The 17,760-nt window shown below is 41.3% G+C and overlaps 1 protein-coding gene across 1 annotated transcript in view; it reads left to right on the top strand.

The window, feature by feature from the left end:
• The window catches only part of CFAP91 (cilia and flagella associated protein 91), a 57,467-nt gene extending 45,195 nt beyond the window's left edge, over window positions 1-12,272 (top strand). Inside the window, exons 13-17 of the mRNA XM_063076958.1 lie at window positions 202-348; window positions 3,030-3,251; window positions 7,201-7,349; window positions 7,923-8,014; window positions 12,115-12,272. Coding sequence (XP_062933028.1) covers window positions 202-348; window positions 3,030-3,251; window positions 7,201-7,349; window positions 7,923-8,014; window positions 12,115-12,272 — 768 coding nt within the window. The remainder of the gene's footprint in view (window positions 1-201; window positions 349-3,029; window positions 3,252-7,200; window positions 7,350-7,922; window positions 8,015-12,114) is intronic.
• Window positions 12,273-17,760: the final 5,488 nt, after the last annotated feature.

Genomic DNA, 17,760 nt, shown 5'->3' with positions numbered 1-17,760 from the left:
GCTCCTTCTCTGCCTGACAGCCAGCTGAAGGCACAAAAAAGAGGGCTGAACTCTAGCTCTCTGGAACACACCTACTTTGTGGATCCCAAAAGGCAGGACAGAACCCACACAAGCATCTCACAAGTCACTGCCTGAAACTCATAAGGGTTGGCCCAAAGGGATGGTAACTTGCAAGACTCTCTTTGATTTGATTTGATACAGATGTTTGAAGGGAAAGAAAAGAGATTGGAGTTGATCCAGGAGTTGCGTACCAGCCACGCACTGCAAGAAGATGAAAAGCTGGTGAGAGAAGCCAACAAGCAAGTGACCCTGGCCTTACAGCGGCAGAGGAACTTGCATCAGCATAAGGTTCTTCCTTTTTTTCTTGTCACTTTCTTGTTACATTTGTCCCCTGTATATTTATTATTGCACAAACAACATTACAGTAACAATAAATGAAATGATAAAGAAGAAGCATCCCCCACCATTCCATCACTCTATCAGCGTTTATAAACAATGCTGATGCAGTACATAATGTGAATGGGCTCTGCCCTCACTGAATTGAATATGGTGTTATTTTCTTTATTTGCAAAAACAAAAACAAAAAAATGCATTTTTCAAATTTAAGATTTTTCCCTTCCAATTTTTCTTAAATATTTGGTAACTCTATTTTAGGTAGTAAAGGCTTAGTTAGCAGAATGAATAAGTAGTAAAAGCAATACCAAAAAAAGTGAGAAATGAGATTTACTTTGAAATATAAGCACTATTTCTGAGTTTTGGAGCTGTATATAAGTCATGCTGATAAAATTGCATGTTAAATGTTATGATCTCATGATATTTGGTGACTTTCATCATGACCTCCTGGCTCTCTGCACCTGACACAGCTAAGAATTGCAGCTTTAAGCCAACAAAATGTAAATGTTTTCCCTGTTTTTTTCCAGTTTTTATCTCTATATATACACTTTTTAATATTGTTGACTATAGTGTAGATATACGTTTATTTCCTCTCCCACTTATCTGTAAATCAATCTGAAAAAGAATCAATTTGAACAGAGTTTAGTGTTATAAGAAAGTTAGGCAGCAAAGTTAATAATGACCCACCTTCAGTAACATGACATAAGTCTTGTGCTATGTGGAAACTGGATGCAAATGGTGAGCAGCTTGGAAGTGACCATCACTTTATTCTTTTACATGACAGCAGTGCTGTGGATGGTTACTGAGCTTGGGGGAGCTGGTGTAGAGGGAGGGAGGAAGAAAGCCATGGGCTGTGAGACCCGACAGAGGGACCAAAGAAAGAGGAGAATGTGGACACTGGAGTCCCTGAATCTGGAAATCCTGGAGTCCTGGAAATGTTCAGACAGGGAGCAGAATGTCCTGAAAACACTAGTTCCTAAGACTCTGGATGGAAAAATGCCCTCGTTGGCCCTTCAAGGTTTCTGATAATGGACTTTAGCAGGTGCAGCTAAGCCAGCCCAGGCTTTTCAACTCATTTACCCCATCTAGTGTATATACACATGGCTTAAATCATGTCAGTAAGAGCTAAGGGAGGAGTTAATGGGAAAAGCTGTCACTTAGCCAAGAACTCACCTTGCTTACCTTCAGCTGTACCTGGATACACTGATGATATGCAGGGGTCTGAGCGAGTGGGTACCTCATATATACCTACAGCAATGCTGGTCCTCCCTTTTCCTCCTTCTGTTATATTTCTGTGGAAAACAGCTCAGAAAATGCACAGTTCCTAATTATGTAATGCATTACATGATGTGACAGCAGCAGGATCACCTTCCTAAACATTTTTACTTAATTTGAAATTAGATTGTACCACCTGAATATATGCACATTTCTTGCTGAGGGAGGAGACTAGACATGAGCAGGTAGCCATCTCAGGGTTTTAAAGGTTACATCTGTCTCCACTGCCCCCCACCAAGTGAGGGAGCTTATGTTTCCTGGAGACAAGGAGAGAATCCATTTGTGGTCTCTGGGCTGAATTTCCACTGTTTATAAATGTAAGGAGTAGTGAGATGCTGTTGGTTTCACCTTTTCCTTCCATCTCTCCCTATTATGTAAGTAAAGTTGAACTTGTTGGTTAGAAAGTATGTGCGGGCTGGGAGGCAGACGAGCATAAGGATGAGAGTGTTGGACTGACAACTACACTTGACTGACAGTCACACCCAGTAGCTACACTGCTTTTGAGACCTGTGAGTTTGCCTTCCCTTCAGATACAAACCAGAAGGGGAACTGGGCACAGAAGGGGAACTGTCCACGTTAAAGTAGCATACGACTGGAAGAAGAGCCCTTTCCCCTTATACCTGAGGATAGGAGAGGGAGTAGGATAGGTCGCAAAAGATAAATCATCTTAAACACTTTTCTTCTCTATGTGTCAAAGCCAGGACACAGGGATCCGTAAATAAGTACTGTGGCTGACTCCTGGCCAAGAGCTCCACGGGTCCTTTATTTTACCTCAGTGATCACATAGACATTTAGACTTTTTTCCTGTGCTGTTTCAAAAATGGTTAACAGCTTTGAAGTTATTAAAAGACTAAAAAGTACCAAGGTTTTCTACTTTCGTGTTATTCAAGATCTTAAAATTCCCCAAACTGGTGCAGAAGAACCAGACATTAAAAAATTAAAAGGTATCATGAGTGAATTTCCTAGGAGATTCTACTTTACTAAACTCCAATATTATCTTTAATAAAAAAATTGACATCTCCCTTCATGTCTGAGAAGATGCACTTTACCTTCTGGATAAAACTGAAAGAAAAAAAGACATTCTATATGGTCACTCACAGAAATGTATTTACTAAAGCTTCTTCATTATTTGAGGGCTGTGATCCATCCGTGACTGACTAAGCAATCAACTTTCTCATGTCTGAGTTTTCCTAGTAAGAACACTTGGGGTGGGGCCAATCTAGAGATGATATTTCTAATAAAAACATAATGCCTTCTGAAAGTGAATCGACTGCCAGGAGTTCTGAGTAATCCAGCACTCCTCCTAATAGTCACCATTCACAGTAGAATTTGTATCCTTAAAGTTATATTTTATTTTTAAGGTGTCACTAGTTGAAAACCATCTGGCTGGACTGGCGGGAAGGACGCTGGCAGACATGTTTGACTTCCTGTCGAAAGAGCTGGTGAGGCTGCAGGAGGAGAGGAGGGTCCACGCCTTTGCCATGCTGGCCGAGCGCCAGCGGCGGATGCGAGAGGCCGAGGAGAGTGGCCGGCGCCAGGTGGAGCAGAGACGCCAGCGGGAGGAGGACCAGATCTTTAAGGAGGCAAGTGGGGGCAGCTGGGTGTAAGGCAGCTGCCTAGAAGCAGCCAAGTCAAACCAAAGGAATCTCATGACATAAATGGCATTTGTCTGTTATTTTTTATTTTATTCAGCAAATGTGTACTGGTTCCTACTATATGCCAGATGCTGTACAAAGGTGTTATGGGATACTTTGGAGGAAAAAACCAGACATGATTCTTTCTCTGCTGGAGCTTAAATAACACGTAACATACACACAAGTACAGAGTTAGAAAGTGTAATGAGTTCCATGAAGGAAGCAAATATGGCCCAGTGGGACATTGTAAACAGGTTACTGTGCTGGCTGTGTGGAGAGCAGGTTGGAGAGAGGACAGAGTGGGATCCAGGAGACCCGGGAGGGGCTGTTGAAGCAGTTACATCCAGAGTGAGAAACAGGGAGAAGTCCAGGATATGACACCCAGTTTCAGGCTCAAGCCACTGGAAGGTGATGGTACTATTTCTTAAGAGGGAAAGTTGAGAGAGGAATAGGTTTAGGGACAGAGGTGGTCTCAGGAATTCAATTTTATATTGAGTTTAGGACATCTAAGTGCAGGTGTCATTTCAGTAGATGGATATATGAGATGGAATTTAGAAGAGAGGTTTTGGCTGAAGACGTAAATTTGGCAATTTGTGTACCAGGTTGGTAAATTATAATTCTGACCAAGGTACAATGGATATGAAATTCCAAAGTGACCAAGATGGAAATTCTAGGAACCAGTAATATCTCAAAGCACTCTCACCCTCATTGAGAATATGAAAGGTCACGTGTTGAAATTGGAGGGAATTTATGAGGAAGATTCTTTAAGGAAAGCTGGGCTGTGACTACTGTCCCCCCACCCCCACCACACACACACACACACACACACACACACGGCGGGGGGGCTCAGGGGGATACTTCCCTTTTCCTGTAGTCAAGAGACAGGAGCTTCAGTGGGACCACTTGGAGAGCTTGATGTGTGTTCAGGTAGGGTGTCTGAACCCCTAGGAAATGGAGAGGGAGAAAGCTGGGCTGGTGGCTGCTCTGAGGTGGGCACAGAAGAGGCTGCATGGGCAGCCAGCACTCCTAGACTATGTCATGGCTGAGCTGTGTGAGTACTTCCCCTGGACCAGATGTGGGAAAGACAGAAACAGCCAGCCCGGAACTTAAAAAGATTCCTCCAGGAGTCCTCTAAGAAGGCTGTCTGAATCTATATGGACACTTTTGAGCGTCCCAGGTTTTAAAAAAATGCTATGTCTTATTTGGTCTGAGATTTTTTTTTTTTTTTTTTTTTTTTTGTGACCAGTAAGGGGATCATAACCCTTGGCTTGGTGTCATCCACACCACGCTCAGCCAGTGAGTGCACCAGCCATCCCTATATAGGATCCGAACCTGCAGCCTCGGCGCTCCCAGCGCTGCACTCTCCCGAGTGAGCCACGGTGTCGGCCCTGGTCTGAGATTTTAATGACTTACCTGATTCCCACGAAATTAGGATTGATCCATGAACAGTATTTGGTGTTTTTTTTAATCAATAAACTTTTTGATTAGAACTGAGCAGATTTGCTTCCTTCTGTATAGCTTAAGAAGTTTTGGGTTATATGTTGGCAAGTTCAGGTTTCCAGCTTGAGTGGCAGGTCATCCACGATGTGTAACAACCTGTAACAATAACTCATATTCTAGCTTCCTATCATCCTAACACACTTTGCTTCAAAAAAGAGTTACTGGAATTTAGAAACTATTGACAAACCAGAACTTACTATCCCCAACCTAATATCACTAAGGAAAAACCAGCTGGGAATGGGAAGAAGCAAGTGGGGGTGAGAATAAAAAGAAATGGAAAAGGGGAGCCACTAAGCTCAAAAACAGAAGGACGAAACTGGTAAGAAAGCTTCTTAGGAAGGTACTTTCCAAATGGGAAAGAGGTCAGAAAATGTCAGTTAAGTCTAGGAAGGGCAAGAAAGGATTAAGATAACCCTTCCAGCCCAATTTAAGGACCACTTGTGTAAAGAATGTATCCAGCTGTGGACCCACAGATCCAAATACCATCCACATTTTAATTCCCAATCTCCTTTATTAAAATACAATTGCTATTTTCCTCCTACCTCCCAAATCTCCATTTAAACAGACCCTCTTGAAGATACATATGCTTGCACATAAATATACCAAAACCCAGAAATGTATATATTTAATAAATTTCCAGAAAAAATAACATATAGGTAGTGAGAAACACAGATACAGAGAGTCACAGACTCATATTTAAATACATGTACACTCTTGCACGCACATACACAAAAACATATTCACAAATATAAGCCAGTGTGCACATTATTGGCAAGGACATGCAGGAACGCACATAGACACACATATAACCACTTATATTTCCTTATTCACTCATGCACATACAAGCACAAGCGTGTCCAGTAACTTACACATTTATAAAGATATACGTAAACACACAAGTACATATATGGCTATGGGTGGACCACATTAAACTTCCCACCTCTCTCCTATTGTGACTGAGCTGTCTAATTGTTCCATGCAGGTGTGACTTGCTTCCTGAATAAGATGGTGGGCTCTTTGAGAGCAGGCATGTTGTGTATTACATAACTGGGTGCCTTCCACAACAGCAACATAAATCCCTGTACATAATAGACTTTCAGCAAATATGTTTTGGTTGTTTGGTACTGTATTAATCTGGTCATTGAGACTCTCTCATAAGGAAAACATACGGATACAAGGTTGGCATTTTATAGACAGATGTACAGTAAGTATCACATACTTAGAGTTGTGCTGCAGTGCCAATCAAGAAAAAGATATTGAATCGTTACTGAATCCCAGGGATTGTCCCATATACAAAAAAAAATATTCAGACATGAAATAAAAAGTTCCCTTCCCCTAAGAATCTCACAATTTGTGGAGGAGGCGTTATACATATGCATACAAAGCTAAGTATGCTGTAGTTGATGCTCATTATACCTCCTGGGTATATATCTGTACCACAGGCAAAACAACTGTATTGCTTATGGTTGCATACTTACTTGGGAGCAAAATTATAAAGAAATGGAAATATTTACCTTGAAAGTAGAAAGGGATTGTGATCAGAAAGAACCACAGTGGCCTTCGGAGATACTAGCAGTGGCTACATGGGTGCTGGCTTTACCCTAATTCATTGCCCTGTACGTTTATGTACTATGCACTTTTAAAAATCTGTATTCTATTTCATGATTTCAAGCAAGCTTTTAAAAAAATCAGCAGTCCAGAGCGGGTATCATAGATCAATAAATTCATCAGAGACCCAGGATCCTTCTAGCTTTCTGCTCTTCTGTCCCTAAGGCATGGCCCTTATGGCCATTTAGATGACTGCTGGTGTTCCAGCATTATGACCCCATGAAATGAGAAATAAAAAGAGAAAAAAGCTAAGTCTTTCCCTTTAAGAATTGTTTCTGCAAGTTGCACATATCACTTCTGCAAATATTCCCTATAGGTGCTAGGAAATGTAGTCTTTATTCTAGGTGTCTGGTTATGCAGCTAAAATCCAGAAGTTCTATTATTTAAGAGGAAGGAAAGAAAAAACATTGGGAAATACCTCCCAGTCTCTGCTACAGTTAGGTATTTTGGCAAAGTCACAGTACTGGTAAAAACAAAGCCAGGATCCAAACCAGGGTTATTGACTCTAAAGCCCATGATCTTTCTGCATTATGTATTGCCCACCTCCAAGTAAGATCCATAATTTTAAAATGGGCTAAATGGACAGGGACTGCCCGGAATGTGTATGTAGGTGAAAGAGAAACAGACTGACTAGATGGTAAAGCAAAGGAATGATCAGTGAAGGGACTGTTGACTTAATGAATGAAATGCATGTGCTAAAAAAAGACAACCAATGTTTGTATATTTTTCTTGTCTAGTTTACAATAACATTCCTGTAGTCAGTAAGTGTGGGTATTTTTGCTTTCTGTAGGTGATTAAAGTTCACCAAAGTACTGTAACCTCCTATCTAGAAGACGTAATACTGAACACTGAAGAGAGTACTGCAGAAGAGCAAGCCCGAGCAGAAATTGAGAAAATGGCTGAGGAAATCAATGCCATTGCTTATGAAATGGAAAGCCGGTACGACCAAGAGAACACACTGTAGAATGGACAGCCCACTGCTGTTATTCCCATATGTTTTTTCAAGAGCTTACTATTTCACCAGCAAGGAGAAACAGATACATAACTCATGCTTCAGTGTTCATTGTTTTATTAGCATAACTCTTTAGAAGCCAACTAGCCTGTACCTCTGTACGGTAGGAGCATCGGGAATGGAATTCTCAGTTATCCACTGCAATCTGGATTACTTTTGTATTACTTACTTTTAGAACACTCAGAGACGTAAAATCAACATGAATAGTGTCTGCAACATTACTTGGACTTCATCCCAAGATTTTTGGCTTCCATGGATAAGCTATATTTCTAACATTTCCTTCCTAGCAGGCAGGGTAAATGAAGGACAGGGTCAGATCTAAATTTTCCATGGAGTTAAACAAGCTCAGCAGGAACGTGACATTTCAGATCACTTAATCAAGGAAAAGGGGATGGCGGGATTTGAGCAATGGAGTTACACAAACAAGGAGGATCTAAGTATTAATTGGCAACTCAAGTAAAGAAACAAAGGAAACAGTTTAATTTGTTTTTATTTTTTAGCCGAACATATCTTCAGTCAGAGGAGATTGTTGCCGAGTTGGTTTATAGTTTTCTGATCCCAGAGGTGCAAAAAGATTTTGTCAAAGAAAAAGGTAAGCCGAAATAAATGCTTCACTTTTGCATTTTTTTAAAATATGTAAATTGTTTTCAATATCCCAGAGATTTAAAACTAAACAGAAATATGGGGAAATTCCTGAAGGAGAATTTATTTTAGATCTTGTCACACTCTCTTCATGCTAATTCCAGAATATAATGACCTGTACTATAGATGGGATGCAGTTCTGATAAGCTTGGCAGAGTATCAAAATCCAAACCTTCTTTAAAATGAAGTTCTGAAGATCCCAGAACAGTTGTATTTTGTGATTTTTTTTTTTAACATAAAGCAAGTGTTGAGAATATGAGGGCCTTTCAAACTACAGCAGCCTTGTAGAGGCAGGGCATGTGAGCTGTGGTGTTGAAAAGCAGGCATTCCCCGAAGGGACTAAATCTACTCTGAGGCTCTGCCTATGCCACAAATATCTTGTTTCTGCTGGGACTGTGTCTAAATATAAATATCCTAATTTATCATCTGTCACAAATGGCATGTTTTTAAAACTTGATGCTTTTAGTCAATAGGGAAGAAGGAAAAATAGGAGGGTGCTTCAAACAGTTCATGGAAAGATTCATATTATCTTTTAATTCTATTTTTCCATGAACTTTTCAAAGTACCCTCATACGTCTTAAAAAGAAAAAGAAGATTTTTCTGGAGCTCTGAGACTATTGGTGGCAGGCCGGGTCCCAGAGGGAGGATTGCAACTGGCAGAAGACCAATACTTAAGTGAAATAGCAGCTCAGACGCTTTCAGAATTATATACAGAGGAATTCTGGACAGGTTTAAGCAGAAAAGTGTGCAGTATTTCAGATCGCTTAATCAGGGATACAGGGGTGGTGGAGTTCTAGCACATTTGGAAAGGACAAAGAAATACCTTATTTTCCCATTACATGGTTGTAGTGTAATTTTTAAACTGGTACCTTCTAGTGGTAAGCATTTAGTTTATTTCCAGTGTATTTTCCTATTACTAACAGTGCTGCAGTTAATATTTTACACATATTCTGGCCATGCTTCTGAGAATAAACTCCTAGCAGTACAATTGCTGGGATATTGGGTATGTGCATTTTACATTTTGACAGATACCACCAAATTGCTTCACAAAAAGATTGTTTTAATTCATATTCCCATCAACAGTGAATGATAGTGCCTATACCAACAAAACTTAATTTTCAAATTAATATGTATTTTTGTGTCACCTTATATTATAAAAGGAACCTTATGTTTTCTAGATCCTTAAGAAAATAGGCAACTCCTTTCCACTTCTAGTAGTCCAAAGTGAGGTCAGCTTGTTTCAGAGCCATTCCACAGGGGGGTTGGAGGACAGGAGGAAACCGTGTTTAACATTTGCCAGTTCGAGATATCCTTCCCAACATCCCCTAAGGGAGATGATCTGGAGGAGGCACTCGAGCTGAAGGAATCTGGCAGGACTCGTCTGTTGGCAAGGTTGGCAAGTCTTTAGCCTCTGCTCTTTATATTTATGCCAAATCAAAAAATGCCACAGGGAGCACACACTAGGACCTTTTGTTTCTCTTTCAAATAAGAGAACCATATATGTCATATTATTTTAATTAATTTATTTATTACTATTTACATTCTAAGATATTGTTACAAAGCAGTTGAGGAGAGGGGGCGTGGAGAAGGGGGAGAGGGTTAGGGTGGAAGAAGGAGGAAGGGGGTGAGGTCAAGGCCCATGGCACCCCCTCATCCCAGCAGGGGAGACCAGGGGGCTCCCGGCGGTGGCTTGGTCATCACTGGGCTGGATGCGGACATCGGCAGGGGGTGGTAGCTGAGGCCCATGGCCTTCCCCACTCCCCGGCTTGGTTTTATAACTGGTCCTTCTAGGTTTCATAGGTGTTCTTTGGTGGTGTTAGACCTTTACTGGTTAATATCAGAACTTTGTCTCTGATCTGTGGGTATTTTGTTTTTTCTTTCAGTTCTGTGTTGGATTATTCACTATTCTCACCACTTAAACTCTGCGCTGGAACTAATTTGTTGTCCTTCGGTTACTTCTAAAGTGGGGGAACTTCCTGTGGGAACCAGCACTTGAGTCCTGTGGTTGAGCTAAATTGCTGCTTTGTTGCTGATTCTCTGGGGAAGGCTTTTTGTGCAGCTCAGGTTTTAATTGTTGACCTTGTAAGCATTTTCGGGTCTTGTGAGTTCTGATACACCTGAGTTGTGTGGAAACTCTGGTCTGGGCCTGAGTCTTTTCAGCAAACCGCACCTCCTGCAGTTCTATGTTCCTGACCAGTCTCCACTGAATGGGCCTGTGCTGACTGGAGGGCAGATGAGCTGTCCATGCTGTGCCCCAGTGTTCCCCCCGTGGGTCCATCTCCCCCAACACCCACACTCCAAACACTTCCCATGGGACAGGCCATGCACCAGTCCCTTGTGATGACTCACCAGCCTCTGAGTGGCTTCTTTTTTCAGTTGTCTGTGGCCCCTCACTCCTATGTGGGTCCATGGGAGCCCTGTTAGTGGTCCTGCTGTCCAGGGGGCCACCAAGGCCCTCTTATCCCCTACAGCCCCAAGCAACTTCATACAAAGTTTGAAGACTTTTGCCAGTTCTTGCTCCTTATGCTCACTAGGGCCAGACTTGAAGCAGCCAGGGCTTGAAATGGTGGGAGCGATCCTTTCTTTCTATCATTGTGGCTTCTCCTGCCCTCATGTACTCCATAGGTCTCTCTTCCTCTTCCTCTGAACTCTAGAGGCCCCATCTTGGCTGTCCTTGCTTTTTAGTAGTTGTAAATTGGTTGATTGTGGGAGAGAGTGATGCTGTGGACTGTTTATTCCACCATCTTGACCAGAATTCCTATATGTGTTTATATACTCTTTACCTAAAATTAAGATAATATTATACGCAGACCATTTTGAGACTTCTCACTTTTTAAAAAGCTGATGGATCAAAAAGACCTTACAGAGACCTGCATGTAGATATAAAATAACAATAACTGCCAAATTTTAAATGCAAGCTAAGTTCTAGGCATTGCATTAAACTAAAAATTTTAAATGTACATTATCTCAATTTCTTACAACAGCTGTAGCAGTTTTCTCATTTTTCAGTTAAGGAAATTAGTGCTTGGAGGCATATGACTTGAGGATTCAAACCATGGTCTGTGTAACTCTGAGGTCCCCACTTTTTCAACCGTACTACTGTGAAGTGCAGTAAGCTGCTGTGTGAATTACCCTGTGTAAACTAGCTGATACCCAAAGAGCAAAGAATCCACAGAACTTCTTACTGTCCTTTACTAGCTGTATGATTTTTGGTAAATTACCTAATCTCTCTTTGTCTATGCTTCTTTTGAAAATTGGGATATTAATAATATTCTCTTTTAGGATTGTGGGAAGATTAAATGAATAATTATATGTCAGCTGCTTAAAATAGTGCTTGGCACAAAGTAAGGACAAATGCCAACTGCTGTCATCATCATCATCATCATTGCTCCTTTCCAAGGGCTTAGATGCTTAGTATTGTCTGTAGTAAGCCTTGAAAATAAATATTCTTACACTTTAGAGCTAGAACCACCTTCTAAAGGCATGAACTCAGAAACTCATCACCAATCAATAAGAGACCTCCATATTAGGATCTAAGGCTTAAAGAAAAGTGTGAAAACTGGTCTTCATCTTTAAGTCATTTACAATCTAGGTAGAAAACAAAATATAACTCAAATGAAGTGCTTCAGTTCTGAATGATTTGATACAAGCCCAAGTGTGGTAGATGGCAAATGCAGGCTGTCATAATCAGAGGAGGTTTCCTGGAGAAGCTGGGACTTGAGCAGGGTTTTTACAAAAAGGGTAGGATTTGGAGTGCAGGCGTTCCAGGCAAGGGAAACTGCCAAGGAGAGGAATGGAGGCAAGCCTGGTGGGAAGGAGCATGAACCAAAGAGCGGGAACAGAGGGAGCAGCAAGAAATGAGATTCGGGCTTGGTTCACCGTTAGAAGGTGCCCTTCTAAAACAGAGAACAGATAATTGTTATTTAACCCAATCAGCCCTAAGTCAGAAAATATGTGGTTTGCAAAATTATTTCTATCTCTACTCTCTTGAAAACATTTGGGAATGTTTAAGACTTTCAGAGTAAAAATTGTTCTGTCACTTTGGTGCAGTGAGGAACGCACAGCGGAAACATATTCTTGCAGCCCATCAGATCATCCACAAGCACACAGAAACCATGGTCCAAAAGATATCCACTGAGCAACAGCAAGATAAGCTCTCAGATGCTGGCAAGTCACTCAAGGAAGAAACTGAAAATGAAAACAGCTAAGGTGAGTTTTATTTTCCATCTGGAAGGAAGCAGAGGAGGAAAAGCAATATCGTTCAGCTTTGTTCTGTGCTCTAACAATCATAATGGGAAAAGATTGTCTGTAGGGAAAGTGAAAGTAAATGATCAGGATCCTTCAGCTCTTAGGAATCTTGACGAGTTTTTGATGTAAATGATAACTCTGCACATGCGCTCAGGTGTTCCTTGGCTACTATCTGTGGATGCACATGGGCACCCAGGTGTTCCTGGGTTGTCTGACTCATACCCAGGTGTTCCTGGGATATCAGACTTAAGTATAAAGTATGAGCCGCTCTGATCCACGGTGCCCCCCACACACCCCCACCTCTGGGATGCCCCTACTGCTGCTGGAGGCTGTTGCTGCCTGGGCCCTCAGAACGCCCTGGGAGGCCACTAGGGCAACTGTGGTTGCTGCTAGCTACCTGAGCTTGCATCTGAATAAAGCCTATTAATTTTTACCCAGAGCTGCCTGGATCTTTTTCCTATTACTTAGCTTGTGGACCTGCATGTGAGGGGTCTGTGACCCAGTCTGTACAATGGGTTTGAAGGGTCTAAGCCCTAACCTGACAATTGTCCATTGTTTAAGAAAATGAAACACTTCCACTTAAATTGGAAATGTGAAATTATCAGAGAATTAGAGTTGATATTACAGCAATTGGACTCTTGTGATCTGGAAAACAGGAGTCTATGTTTTTTTAATGGGTACTGTTAGCATGTCACTGTACTCCATCACAAATAAAGTTACAGAATGTGTCAGTGTTATAAAAAAAAGCTTGTTCTTATGGAAGTAGACAAGATATGCCCTAATACATTGTGCTAGTTGTAAGCACAGCACAAGCACAGAGCCTGCCCAATTCTAGCACAAACCCCTCTACACCGCCCACCATGGGTTGCTCTTAGGTTCAACTAAACGTTCATACTCACAAGACTAACGTAGGTCACATTTGGCATGAATCTACTCAGAAAGATATGTCAGGAAACACAGCTTCCAGCAAGGCAACATCTGACATTTTTCTTCCTGTAGGAGCTCTTACCAAATCCACACAGTGGCCCCCAGATTACAGAGCTCAAGTAGAAGGAGAAGAGATTCACATTTGGTCAGTACAGGAGCTGCTCTGGCTTAAGCTCACATCCCATGGGCCAGAATCTCCTGTAATATTTCCATAGGCATAGCTTCCAGGGTCCCCACAATGGATTTGCCCAGTTACAAAGATCAGCCCACTCGGGGAAGTTCAAAGCCATGTTTCCTAGTAGGTGTTAATAGTTAGTTTATAATTCTTCCCAGTCCAGATGAAATTTACCAATCAGGGGTTATTTTTACTTTAAGTAGTTAAAGTTGTTAGGAACATATTTGGCACATACCACCTTTTCAGGTTACTTGGAGAAAAGAGCTAGATGGTGAACTGGAAGTAACATTCTCATGAGAAGGGAAAGAGAGTGGACCTTTGCCTATACCTTCTCCCTCAACCTTCCCATACTAGAGGCACATCTTCTGCTATTTTATTCTGAGGGTGTGCTAACTATCAGGTTGGGGAAAGGTACCCAGCTTTAGGAGAAATTTTAGCTTGGCATTCAGAATGTTTAGATCTTGGCCAGCTCTGCCACTAACTGTATAATCTTTTTTCTTTTATTGAAATATAATTGATAATACATATGTGTGGGGTACAGAGTTGACTATCAATACTTGTGTACGATATATGATGATCAAATCAGGACAATTAACGTATTCATCATTGCAATATGTAATCATTCTTTGTGTCCATTAACTGAACGTATAACCTTATACAAATAATTTCCCTTCACTTGAGGTTTGCCCATGCACATTTTACCAAGAAACCTTCTGGAGGAGAATCTGTTGGAACTTCAAGTTCCAATCAAAGGGGATCATGGAAGGAAGGTTGAGATGAAGGGAAAGTTAAGAAAGAGAGCATAGAGAAACTGATAAATGACTCTTAAATTCCAAGCTGTGGCTGTAAATTACAGCAGAAAAGCTTTTGCCTTTAGTTAATAATGAAATAACCTCTGAAATCATTGAAGATATGAAACATATATTTACATATAATGTTATATATTTCTATAAAATATTAATTCTAATACCAAAGCATTTTCCCTACTTTATTATTGTAATGAAAGTAAGCCTTAGGGTTTTGATAGTCATTTTTTTCTGACATGCAAATTTAATAAGATTAATAATTTACAAAGTTTAAATTGAATATATCTGTAATTACTTCTGATTATGATACCTGCTCTGTTACCTCCATGGTGACCTCTGAAACCAAGCCAGAGCAGTGCAAAAATCATCTTCTATTTTATACTTAGTGAAGATAAAATACATTTCATTAAAAACAGCATTTGTGATAATTACAAAATCTAGTTGAAAAAGAAAATCTAATTGATAGGCTAACTACAGATACTCAGCAAAGACAATCAACCAATAAATTAAATGGTTGAGACATGATGCTTAGTTGCCCCCAAAATATATATTCCTCTTTCTTCCTTCTTGCAGAGGGAATGAGGGAAGGACAGATGTGAGATTACTGAATAATGCATAGGGAAAGGGGAAGTAGGCATGGACCACTGATTTTTTTAAACATATTTTTAATCAGCTTGAAGGCAATGGAAGCTAATAAGATAGTGAATATTGTATAGGCCCAAATTTGGGAGAAGACAGAAGTTCAGAGAGTTGGATCTGGCATTTGGAGCCACTTTTTTTCCTAAGGGAATATGCCAATTCTAGAAAATTTGGCTGGGACTGAATGGTGCTTTTAAAGAGCTTTACAAAACTAGTGGAACAAAATCTGGAATCAAGGTTGAAACCCTGATAAACCCCCTCCATTGGGGTAGGGACTCTAAAAGGCTATGCCCTAGTAGTAAGGGTTAACTGAAGCAAACTATCCCTGGCGTATACTACAGTTTAGCTTCTAATCATCTGGATGATCCAGAAAATTTCAATCCCAGAAATTGAATTAGGGAGATCCTTGATTCCTGTTGCCTCAAGGAACCTGTCAGAAATAAAACTTAATTTCTCTTTAGAGAAAACTAACATTATCCTAGACCTCGATTTATTTTCACAAACAATTTTTCATATACAATTTCCAGAACACAATCAAGGACATGACAGTTTGAACAAGCAGCAGCAGATGACAGAAGCAGACCTAAAGAAATCTAAAATATTGGAATTATTAGACACAGGCTTTAAAATAGCTATGTTTACTGCTATGGACTTCTAGCCTGCAGAATTGTGAAAAAATAAATTTCTGTTGTTTAAGCCATCTAGTCTATGGTATTTTGTTATGGCAGCCTCAGCTGACTAAGACAGATGTTGGTGTCAGGAGTGGGGTGCTACTGTAACAAATACCTAAATGTGGAACTGAGTAATGGGTATAGGCTGGAAGAGTTTTGAGGTGTATATATACACATTAAAGGTCATTCTCAGATGGAATGAGGTGGTGAGGTCTCAGATGGAAATGTGGAACATGTTATTGGAAACTGGAGGAAAGGTGACTCTTGTTATAAAGAGGCAAAGAACTTGACTTAGCTGTGTTCTAGTCTTTTATTGAAGGTAGAACTTGTAAACAATGATATTACATATTTAGCTGAGGAGATTTCTAAGCAAAGTGTTAAAGGAGTGACTTGGTTCCTCCCAACTGTTTATAGTAAATTGTGAAAGGCAAGAGATTTGAAGAAGAAATTGTCAGCAAAAAGAAACCAAAACTTGAAGACTGAAATATTCTCAGCCTATCCATATTGCAAAAAGTGAGAAAGCTTGTTCTGATGAGAACACTAAGGGTATGGCTGAACAGCCATTTGATAAAGAGTTTATGGGATTATATGTGCAGAAACACTGCCAGTTGAAACTGAAGGGGACAGAGACAGGACAAAATTAAGGAAGGCTATTTGGACTTGTTGGTTTTGATGGTACAATGGAGCTATTTGGCTGCAAATGTGCACTATTCTTCAAGAAGAGAGGAAAATGACCCTAAAGAAGATTCAGAGATCATCAGAATCATTGCCTCAGTTTCAACAGGCCCGAGAGCCTCAGCCTTGAGTATCGGAGGTGGGACCACTCAGTAGACCTTGGCCTGGCAGAGCCGCAGTGTGGGATCTCCACCTAGAGCTGTAGGGATGGGGCATTGCAAAGTCAAAGGGGCAGGGCCACCCCACAGAGCTGTAGAGATGACACTGACACCCCAGTGGGCCCAGAAGGCAGGACATTGAGCCAAAGAGGATTATTCTCCAGCCTTAAGATCCAATGGAATTTGCCTTGCTAAGTTTTGGACTTGCTTAGGGACCCATCGCCAGAATGCCATGTCCCTCCCCAAATGCATATGTTGCAGCCCTCACCTCCAATGTGATGGCATTTGGAAATGGGACCTTTGGGAGATAATTAGGTTTAGATAAGGTCATGAGGGCAGGACCCTCATGATGGGATTAGTGCCCTTATGAGAAGGGACACCAGAGTGCTTGCTCTCTTTCTCTCCTTCCCCCACTACTAACCCCCCCCCCCCACCTGCCATGTGAGAACACAGCAAGAAGGCAGCTGTCTCTAAGCCAGGAAGAAATCCCTCAACCAGAAAGTGATCGTGCTGGCAGCTTGAACTTCTATCCTCCAGAATTATGAGAAAATAAATTTCTAAGGTTTAACACATCCAGTCTATGGTATTTTGTTATGGCAACCCAAGCTGACTTAGAGACTAAGTTCAAAGAGATGAATGTCAACATTGAAATTTTCAAGAGAACAAGAAATAAAAATCATATAGCAGATCTGAAGAAAATAGAAATTCTAGAATCTAAAAATACAGTAGTTTTTTTTCCCCCAGCAAGCAAGATGGCTGACTAGAGGTAGCCAGCCCTTGCCACTAATGCGAACAAAGCCCCAAGCAACAGATAGTCACCTGTAGAGTAGAGCATCTAGGAGAAAACAACGGAATCCAGCTAAACAGTGAGGAAGACTCCCCAAGACCTGGAAACTGTAGACAGCAAAATTGAAGGACAGGGGAAATTCCTGACCATGACCAGAGCAGAGACTGGAGAAACTCTGCACTGCTGGGATGAGGTAGGTGAGGGGGTGGGGACTGGTGACTGGTGCTCCCACCATAGACACCTGCAACTCAGGCTGCAGGATAACCATGTGGCCTTTGCAGATAGTGAGCCCAGTGTGTTGAGACCCTACATGACTATTTTCCCAGAGGGAAACTACATGTGGACTCATCCCCATCCCCTCAGTCCAAGGAGGCTGCCACTGGACATCACCATTTTCGAGTAGGAGCTGGGGAGCTCACAGTCCCACCAACCCAGCGGCCCTGCACACCCCAGCAGAAAGTGCAGTTGGAGGGGAACATGCCAGCTGCCTGGTTACATGCCCTCTTTTTCTCCAGAAGCTCAGAGTCCCACTTGATGTAGGGGAACCTCCCATGCCAGCGGAGAATGGGAGGAGTGCACCAGTAGGAGAGAACCACCTGTGCTACTGGAG

The sequence above is a fragment of the Cynocephalus volans genome, chromosome 1, assembly GCF_027409185.1.
Source record: "Cynocephalus volans isolate mCynVol1 chromosome 1, mCynVol1.pri, whole genome shotgun sequence".
Taxonomy (NCBI): Eukaryota; Metazoa; Chordata; class Mammalia; order Dermoptera; family Cynocephalidae; genus Cynocephalus; species Cynocephalus volans.
Note: the sequence above shows the minus strand (reverse complement) of the source record. Positions and strands in the feature narration are given on the sequence as shown.